This window comes from Salvia hispanica, chromosome 4 (genome assembly GCF_029641045.1).
Source record: "Salvia hispanica isolate PSC_SH4W2 chromosome 4, Shi_PSC_v1, whole genome shotgun sequence".
Classification (NCBI taxonomy): Eukaryota; Viridiplantae; Streptophyta; class Magnoliopsida; order Lamiales; family Lamiaceae; genus Salvia; species Salvia hispanica.
The window spans coordinates 22,470,194-22,481,315 of record NC_142695.1 but is presented as its reverse complement, the minus strand read 5'-3'; the positions used below and the strand labels follow the sequence as shown (position 1 = coordinate 22,481,315).

The 11,122-nt window shown below is 32.8% G+C and overlaps 1 protein-coding gene across 1 annotated transcript; it reads left to right on the top strand.

Annotated features, from left to right (window-relative positions):
- Positions 1–10,065: 10,065 nt before the first annotated feature.
- On the top strand, positions 10,066–10,731 carry AGP11 (arabinogalactan protein 11). The gene has a single exon (XM_048093072.2). The coding sequence runs from the start codon at positions 10,178–10,180 to the stop codon at positions 10,598–10,600; it is 423 nt and encodes a 140-aa protein (XP_047949029.1). The 5' UTR covers positions 10,066–10,177; the 3' UTR covers positions 10,601–10,731.
- Positions 10,732–11,122: the final 391 nt, after the last annotated feature.

Genomic DNA, 11,122 nt, shown 5'->3' with positions numbered 1-11,122 from the left:
AAATGAATGTATGTTATGAAGTAATTTTTCGCATTCATTATATACTGAATTTACTTCAACTGAAAGATAATTTTGTCATAACACATTATGAAGTAATAAACTAATAAAATGAAGTAATAAACTAATGAAACGAAGTAGTAAACTAATTGAATGAAGTAATAACATAACTGAATGAAGTAATAAACTAACGGAATGTAGTAATAGCATGACTGAATGAAGTAATAAACTAACGAAATGAAGTACTAAACTAATAAAATGAAGTAATAACATGACTGAATGAAGTGATAAACTAACGGAATGAAGTAAAAACCCTAAACCCAACTGAAAGATAATTATGTCATAACACATTATGAAGTAATAAACTAATGGAATGAAGTAATAACATGACTGAATGAAGTAATAAACTAACGGAATAAAGTAATAAACTAACATAATGAAGTAATAGCATGAATAAATGAAGTAATAAACTAACGGAATGAAGTAATAGCACGACTGAATGAAGTAATAAGCTCATAACAATAACATGACTGAATGAAGTAATAAATTAACGGAATGAAGTAATAAACTAACGGAATGAAGTAATAACCCTAAACCCAACTAAAAGATAATTATGTCATAACACATTATGGAGTAATAAACTAGTGGAATGAAGTAATAGCATGACTGAATGAAGTAATAAACTAGTGGAATGAAGTAATAGCATGACTGAATAAAGTAATAAACTAATAAAATGAAGTAATAGCATGAATAAATGAAGTAATAAAATAACGGAATGAAGTAATAGCACGACTGAATGAAGTAATAAGTTCATAACATACATTCATTTAGTTCATTATGTAGTGAATATAGTTCATTATTTACTCTAGCAAGTTTTTATCGAATAAAACAAATTAAAAAAAATTTTAAAAAAAATTTAAAAAAATTAAAAAAAATCTAAAAATTAATAAAAAAAAGTTTTTATTTAATAAAATTTTAAATTAATTGTAAATTAATCATAACCATAAGATTAAGAAAAATGAGTGGCCCTAATTTGGTCTCTAGTTCGGTCTTTAAGGGTGGATTTGTGGTTAATAGGACTCTCTATATATATATATATATAGATAGATAGAGAGAGAGAGAGAGTTTTGATCTATGTAAAACTCATTCTTAATACAAAAATACAGAACCAAGCATACAAAGGTCATTTTTAGGTCATCCTAAGCTTATTTTTATGTCATTATAATAAGGATGACATAAAATAATCTTAACATGACCTCAAATCCAAATTTTATAATATGACCTAAAACTTCTTTATAATGACCCTCCGTGTTTTTCTTTAATTATTGACCATTAGATTAAAAAATTTCATGGTCAAGATTTGGTCTGGATTTTGTATTGAGATGCATTTTTGTATTGATTATTTTCCTATATAGAGTATATATATATATATGGGTGCGATCATATCATAACTCATATTTATGTGATAACCTAATAACCCTATCATTTTATGAGTCAAAAGTATCATTTTTACTAAAAATGATATTTATACACGATAAAATGATATTTTTTCAGCATGCATAAAATGATACTTTTATTCCATAAAATGATATTCTGTTCCATAAAATGATATTTTTCGTCCGTAAAATGAAAGTTATTAAGTTATCACCATAAATATGGGTTATGCCATATATATATATACTATATATGGATATAGGGTTTTGATCTATGAAAACTCCATTTAAATACAGAAACGCAGAACACAGTCATACGTAGGGCATTTTTAGGTCATAGTTAGTTTATTTTAAGGTCATGCTAACAAAGCATGACCTAAAATGATCTTAACATGACATAAACTCTAAATTTATAATATGACCTAAAATTTCTTTATTATGACCCTCCGTATTTTTGGTTAATTATTGACCGTTAGATCACTTAATCCTAGGGCCAAGATTTGGGCTGCATTTCTGGATTTAAATGCATACTTATTTTGATCATCTCCCTATATATATATATATAGGATTGTGATCAATTGAGATTATTTAGGCTAATTGAGAAATGAGATGCAATATCAGCCACTCATTTTTATTAAATGAGTGATCCAGATTTTGCCAAACAATAAATATTTTTAGATTAATTTAACATGAAAGGGTAAAACTATCTTTTTGCGTTTTAATCTAGGGTTCTTCAGCATATTACCGTGAGATTGGTGATTCTTGTGAGATTTTGCAATTTCCTTCAGATCACTGATTGAATCTATTTTAACAATTTATGATTCAATTGATTCAAAAATTAGACTCAGACGATTTCAACGATATCTGATTTGCGATTCAATTTTCAAAATACAGATGACCAGTTCGACGGATTTCTGTGTTGATTTTGAAGTTTTTCGGTCGATTTTACCGATTTTGAAGTTCTTCAGCTTTCAATTGCGATTTTGGTGAGAATTGCGATTTCGTGAGATCTCTGATTCAATTGATTGAAACGATTTCTGATTCAATTGACTCAAAAATTAGAACGCAAACGATTTCAATGATTTGAACGATATCTGATTCGACGATTACTCAGGATATCAATTTTCGAAAATCAGAAGACAAATTGGCGGATTTCGGTGTTGAATCTGAAGTTTTTAGGTCGATTTTATCTACTTTGATTCTGTTTTTATGTTTTATTTGTTGATGCCCAGTCAAATTTCATCCTAATCAATTTTTATTTTTTTTGCTTTTTCATCTTTAGCTTCGATTTCACTTCATAATCAACACCTAAGTGTTATCTGATGGATTCTTCATCTTATTCCGAGTCGACGTCGACGAATGATGGAGGTAAGTTGGTTTGATTTTCATTAACATGATTTTTTTGTGTTGTGTTGGTGAATTATACTCGGTTGACATAAATGCAAATCTGTTGACATGATGTATGTTACCTGTCAAATTTTGTGTTATGTTGGTGAATTATACTCTGTAGCTATACTCTTTGTTGATATTCTGTTTCATTAACATGATTTTTTTGTGTTATGTTGGTGAAATTATACTCTGTTGACATAAATGCAATGTTGATATTTAAATTGATGTTCTGTTGACATAAATGCAAATATGTTGGCATGATGTATGTTATCTGTTAAATATTCTATGTAGTTATACTCTTTGTTGATATTTTGTTGATATACAAAATAATTTTATGCAAAATGAACCCTCCCCTGTCTGAACAGCCCCTGCTGTGGTGTTTGTTGGTGGAGGAAGGGGTTATGGATAGTGTTGAGAGTCCATGATAGGATGTCTGATGTATGTTACCTGTTAAATATTCTATGTAGCTATACTCTTTGTTGACATTTTGTTGATATATAAAATAGTTGTATGCAAAATGCAACCTCCCCTGTCTGAACAGCCTCTGCTGTGGTGTTTGTTGGTGGAGGAAGGTGTTATGGATAAGGTTGAGAGTCCATGATATGATGTCTGAGATGTTGGTGCTGGTGTGGGTCAATTAAGATATGCTAGTTGACATTATTTGTTTCAGTTTGTTTACATATTTTTCCATTATGTTGTAGGATTTGTTATTCCAATTTATGATTGCTTGCTTATGCAATTTGCATAATTTGAGAGATGAATCTGATTGGATTGCAGTTACCATGATAATTCATTTGCAACTTCTAAGGCTCTGTATATAGCTAATAAGATCAACTCTTCATCAACATTCCATGTATTGGAAGCCTTTTTCCACCATCAGGTACTTTGTGAATCTCCTACATCAGTTCTTGATCTTATAATTCATGAAATCTTGTGTGTGGTTCTTTCTTTTTCAAGCGCGGTTGTGTAGTATAAAGCCCGAATTACTTAGTTGAAGATTGCAATGCTGCATAACATGCTAACTGCACTTGAGATTGATTGATTGATTGAAAATTAAAACAGGAACTATTTTATGAGAAGGTGACATTTAACAAGTCTAAAGCAGTTGTAGGGAGCGTATAGTGGACTTCGCAGCAAAAGCCCTTGGATCGTTGCCGTATTGTTCTGCAGTCAAATCCGGCTTCAACGACATGAATTATATGTAAAACATTGTTGTTGATATGAATTATATGTAAAACGTTGTTGTTGACATGAATTATATGTAAAACGTTGTTGTTGACATAAATAATATAGGTCGTTGACATGAAAATATTCGTTGTTGACATTAATTATTTGTAAAATGTTGTTGTTGACATAATAGTTGACATAAATAACATTTGTTGTTGACATCGTAGTTGACATAATGTCTCCGTAGTTGACATCGCGAAAATGACAATTATGCCCCCTAGTTGACATAATGTTTGAGTAGTTGACATTGCGCGAAAATTGTGAATGAGTGGCTGAAAATGCATCTCAATTCTCAATTAAGCTAAAAAAACTCAACCTAACAAGACCCGTTGTTGATATTTGATTTTGCTCTCTGTTGATATCTATTGTATGATTTTGTTTTTTTTTTATTTTAAGATTTGTTTTCTGAGTTGTACACACTTTATACAAGCTGTTGACATTTGGTTATAAGTTGTTGACATTTCAATACAAGTTGGAGTCAGACTTGCCTCCGTGCTACTCGTTGATGAGGGGTAATTACAATTACAATTCTTGTTTTTAAGGTTAATTACAATTAAAAATCATGTCAACTATATATACTAGCCATGTCAACAACTAATATAATTATATCAACTATGGTGCATATCGTGTCAACGGTACATACAAGTCATGTCAACTACGGTACATATCGTGTCAACTACACGTACAAACCATGCCAACTATGTTACATACTATGTCAACTACACGTACAAGCCATGTCAACTATACATAGAAACCATGCCAACAACAATTATAAGTCATGTCATCTACACGTACAAGCCATGCCAACAACAATCACAGTTGTTTTTTAGTTGTTAACATATACTGAAAGTTATTGACATTATCTTATTAGTTGTTGATATTTGATTATGCTCTCTAATGACATCTATCTTATAATTTTCTTTATTAATTATAATATTTGTTTTCTGAGTTGTTGACACTTTATACAAGCTGTTAACATTTGATTATAGGTTGATGACATTTCAATACAATTTGTTGAACTGATTAACATTCGATATAACTGCTAAGTTCAAACTTCAGAATCCACAATAATAGTTTTAAAACCCATCCAACTATATAGTTTAAGATTACTTACACATGGAAATGTAGTCATATAAATAAAGATTACTTAAACATATAATTTAATTATGCTCAATTATAATTCATGTTTTTAAGGTTAGTTACAATTAAAAATCATGTCAACTATATATACTAGTCATGTCAACAACTAATATAATTATGTCAACTATGGTGCATATCGTGTCAACGGCACATACAAGTCATGTCAACTACGGTACATATCGTGTCAACTACACGCACAAGTCATGTCAACTATGTTACATACTATGTCAACTACACTAGGGATGTCAATCGGGCCAGCTACCGGGTTTCGGGCCAACCCTATTCGGGTTACGGGTCAATCGGGTGCGGGCTAACCGGGCTGTGATTTTTTCGGGTTATAAAAGTTCAACCCTAACCTTAAAAGCTCGGGTTTCGGGCTAGCCCAGCGGGCTAATCGGATTGCTACCGATAAAATTAACATGTGTTCAATCCAATAAATAATGGTGAAAATTAGCTATATTTATAAAATGTAAAATATTTAATTATGATAAATTTGAGATATATGCTTAAACTCAAACATAAACATGATCAAACACTAATATTTGAGATTTATGCAAAATAAAACAAAAACATCAAGAAATTTTAAAGCACGTTTTAGAAATTTAAATATATTTTTTAGTGAATTTGAAGTTTCTAATTTATATATCTATTATTATGTTAATAAAAATTTAATATATAATTTATATATTTAATATATAAAATTGAAAGTTATTTTTTTAGTAATCTATATTATAAAATAACCAATGAAGTGTTGAATTAGAGTCAAATAAATAGAAGGATAGAAATTTTATCGGGTTTTCGGGCCAGTCCATCGGGTTTTCGGGTCTGGCCCTAACGGGTTGTCGGTTAATCGGGTGCGGGCTAATCGGGCTGTAATTTTATCGGGCTAGAATTTTTCAGTCCTAACCCTGTAAATTTGGCGGGCTATTCGGGCCGGCCCACAGGCTGCGGGCTACATTGACATCCCTAAACTATACATAGAACCATGTTAACAACAATTATAAGTCATGTCAACAACAATTATAAGCCATGTCAACTACACATAGAACCATGTCAACAACAATTATAAGCCATGAACTACACATAGAAACCATGTCGACAACAATTATAAGTCATGTCAACAACACGTACAAATCATGTCAACAACAATTATAACCAAATGTCAACTACACTTTCAAGCCATGTCAACAACAATTCAGTCATTTTATAAAAACAATATACTCTTTAATCTTAGTTTTAGTATTTTATTTTAACAATATTCTCTACTTTCTCTTTCCTTTTCTCCTGTTCCTTTTCTTTGTTCGTTTCAACTTGTGCGTCATCCATTGGGCCTGCAGCTGGTGGTGAGAGAGGAGAGGCTGATTCATTGGCTCACCCCTATAGGATCATAACCTGGCGATGTAGGAATATTTTCTTTGTTTCTTTCTTCTGCATACTGCTTGTAAATTAGTACTACAATGTTAGTATATAAACTGTAGGAGTAATCTAATGTCAACTCAGAGAAACATATGTAAACAAAATGATGTACTTACTTCATCAAAGAAATGTCCAAATTTAAAAGTTGGAAATTCAGTCAAATCTTCAAGAACTTCCTTTTTTTTCCAGCAATAACTATTGATTCAGATATTGTTTTCCAGTGATCAAAAGTATCAGTCTTGTCTTGAAGGAACGTCTTGGACAAATGAAGAAACTTGTCGGCCACAGATTCAAGTGAAGAAGTTTGGCTTCCAAGTGCAGATCAACTCAAGCAGTTGCATCAAGAAGCAAAACACATATGATGACTGGTGGGAGGGGGTATTGATTGACAAGAGAAACCTCAGATACTTATTCAGAGACAATAAAATTACAAAATCCACTGGATAAAAAACAGGCATAAAACACCAAAATATGATTACACATCATCCCTAAGACCCTAACTGTTGGGAACATCCATGAATTGACATTTGAGGAGATTCTAGTAGAGATTGAAAAGACTTACAGCTATGCCACATGCAATGAGTCCAGGCTTCTCCCTGTCATCCATACAGACACATAGCAGTAGAAAAGCTCCTATATACCAGGGGATTGCACCCAGAAAGAAACTAGTAATAAACCTAGCAAAAAAGCAACAAAATCAGAGAAGTTCCTATTTCACTGAACAAGATGGTAAATCATTCAACTATCATGAAACTATCAGCTGCACCGCATACATTATCTCTTAAGAAAAGCATTTTTGAAATAATTAAGTAGACAATGACTGCTAGATAAACTTACAAGAGCCATCCAAGACCAACACCAAAACAGGGGAGTCGTTCCTCCCTAAAAGGTCCATGAGCATCCACATGACCTAGAAACTTTTGTATGTTTTCTACAGCCATCCTAACAGCCATTCAAACAAGCATACACTATGTCAATATAATTATGTCAACACCTATTCAAACAAGCATACACTACTACTGTCAACAGTATATTATTATAGCTATGTCAATAGCTAGTATATAAAATGTCAATAATCTTAAAAATTTTAAAATCAAACAGAATAAATCAATATCAATTATACACGATATCATGTCAATAAGAAGTATACCCTGTTGACAACAAGTGCATGCATGTTATTACGATTATGTCAATAGATAAAGTACATAATAAATCTATGTCAATAACAAGTATACCCAGGCATGTATATTCTTAAAATTATGTCAATAGATAAAGTACATAATAAATCAATGTCAATAACAAGTATATCTCATATATAGCAAACACAATTATCTGGTTACTATTATGTCAATTTGACTATGCCAACAACGATTCTAATAAGTATACACTATGTCAATAACAAGTATATCATGTTTAAAGCAAACATAATTATCTTATTACTTTTATATCAATTGTTAAAGTTTATAATGTCAACAGCAATCTAAACAAACATATACTATGTCAACAGTATACAATATCATCTCAATGACAAGTATATGCTGTTTATAGAAAACACAAGTCTATTATCATAACTATGTCAATAGCTATTGTATGAAATGTCAATAATCTTAAAAATTTAAACAAATCCTTAACTGGAAGCAGATGCATGTTCTCTTTCATTTTTTCCAGCAGCCTTGTTGATTTCCCTCTCTTCCGATTCTACCATCGCTAATCAACAATAAAAAATCAGCAGAAACCGAATTCAGAAGAAAACAAATCCAGATCTGTTTTTAATACACTAAAATCGAAGCAATATACTTAAAATTTGAATCAATTTCTTAACCTGAAGAATTCGCTTCAACGACCACCGATTTGGAATGCCTTTTTTTGGCTACAATCGGTGCTTCAACTTCAACTACTTCTTCGATCCTCATTTTTGGAAATTAATTGATGTAGAAAACTGAACGAAGTCTAAGATTAGGAGATGAATTGCGACGAAGGGAAGAGAAGATGCAGAATTGTAGAAGAAATTTGAGAGAGAACTCAGAGAAATGTTCAAGAGTTTTGCGGCGTGTTTTGAATACAACTGAAACATTTTAGAACTGAAATGACAAAAATACCCCCCTGTTGACATTAACAGACGTTGTTGACATCGCGCGAAGATTGTGAATGGGTGGCTAAGATTGCATCTCAATTCTCAATTAGGCCCAAAAATCTCAACCTAACATGACCCTACATATATATATATATATATATATAGGGAGATGATCAAAATAAGAATGCATTTAAATCCAGAAATGCAGCCCAAATCTTGGCCCTAGGATTAGATGATCTAATGGTCAATAATTAACCTAAAACACTGAAGGTCATAATTAAGTAGTTTTAGATCATATTATAATATTTGGGTTTATTTCATGTTAAGATCATTTTAGGTCATGCTTTGTTAGCATGACCTAAAAATAAACTAACTATGACCTAAAAATGCCCTACGTATGACCGTGTTCTGTGTTAAAGTATTAAAATCTGGTCTTCATAGATCAAAACCCTATATATATATATATCAAAGTAATATTGTTATGCTTTTTCATTAAAGAAAGTTTGACTTTGACTAAGATTTACACCATATGCAAAAACTATGTCTTAAAAGTTGAGACCATAGATACGATAAATAACTATTAAATAGAGTACAATTTTATATTCAAATAAGATCTTAGCCCCATTGATGTCTTGCATCATACTCCCTCCGTCCCGGCTAAGATGACACATTTGCTTAGCCGGTACGGGATTTTAAGAGTTATTGGTTAAAGTGTTTAATTGGAGAGAGAGAATGTGAGTGTATGTATTAAAGTAGAGAGATGAAGAAAGCTGAATATTTTAATAGGAGTGAGAAAAAATGGTTGAGTGTATTAATTGGAGAGAGAAAGTTACCAAAAAAGGAAATGTGTCATCTTAGTTGGGACAAACTAAAAAGGAAAACGTGTAATCTTAAGTGGGACGGAGGGAGTAGTAAAAATTGAGCAAATACACTGGAATGCATAATATATTCTCAAAATTTTGAATTTTAAGCTTCATTTTGTAAATTTGTCTTTGATCTCATTTATCACATCATAATACAACTTATGTTTGTTTGGAAAGTGGAAACATCTGAGATATCCAATGTTCATAATCTTACAAACACTCGATCAATTTTAAAACATTACACAAAATACATCTATTATCATTTATCACTAATAAATTAATAAACGTACCTACAACAAACTATTAGAATTTAGAACCAATTAATTATCAAACTTACCACAAATAGTAGAACCGATTACTCGACGATTATCAAAATAGACAACTCCACCATGACTTTCTCTCAATATGTGGATACCAAAAATCAACAATTTAAAATTGCATGAAATATTGGCCGCATCTCCCGCCTTCTCCGCCGTATAAAAACCCCGCCACCTCCCACCGTGAAAATCATTCTTGAGCGCTTGCAATCTTTCTCTAATTATTCTCAAAATAATTAGAGAAAACATTGTTTCAAAAAAACTTAGAGAATCAATAATAAAGCCATAACCAAAAAAAAAAAAAAACAATTAAATAAAAAAATGGCCCGCCAATTGATCGTTCTTGCCCTCCTCTTCTCCGCCGTCTTCGCCGCCGCGGTTTCCGCCCAATCCCCATCCGCAGCTCCCTCGGCCTCGCCCGCGGCGGCGCCTTCAAAGCCCGCCACCACCCCCGCCGCGGCCCCCAAAGCCGCGGCAGTGCCCGCCGCGGCTCCGAGCAAGATCGCCGCCACTCCCACGGCAGCCGTTCCGGCCGCCGCGGAGGAGGAGGCTGTAACTCCGGCCAGTGAAGCCTCTCCTGCCGCCGCCCCCGGAGACGCTCCGGCTGAGGCACCGCTTGCCGATGGACCTGCGGCGGCTGACGAAGCTACGCCGGCAGCTGATGCTGACACTGGCGCCGCCGCTGGTTTGGAGTTGTCAGCCGTCGTCGGCACCGTCGCCGCCGCCGGAGTCTTCTTCTTCTAAATGTGTTAACGAAATTCATTGATTCGTTTAATTTGTGGTTTTAATCAGATAAAAAAATCAACGGGTAGATTTGAATATTTACATTACTCCATTTGGCATGTATGAATAAAAAGAGCAAGAACATTTTCATATTTTGAGCGTTAACATTTTGCAATTCACTTTACTTTATCACAAGAATTCCACGTAAGAATTTAAGTAACACTATCTTTTGTAGGGCGCGATAGTTGATTCCTACGAGTATCTATATTTTGAAAATGAATCAAAATTCGTTCATTATAAATAGTTAGTGAACATTTTCCTCTCGCTGTACACCACCTAATCACCTATCGTTCAACTAGAGTCTCTCATCCTATGTCGCAACTCTGACTTGACAAACTTCATTTGCTGAAAACACTCGTTCAACTGATGCAGTCGCTACAGACAAAAGTATGACCAATTTAATCAACCAATAAACCAGTGGAAAGATTCCATATTTCATCATTTTTGTTTATCTCTTCTTGCATCAATCTTCAACATTAGAGA

Coding starts and splice junctions, on each gene's coding strand:
- AGP11 (XM_048093072.2), top strand. CDS start 10,178: ATGGCCCGCCAATTGATCGTTCTTGCCCTCCTCTTCTCCGCCGTCTTC.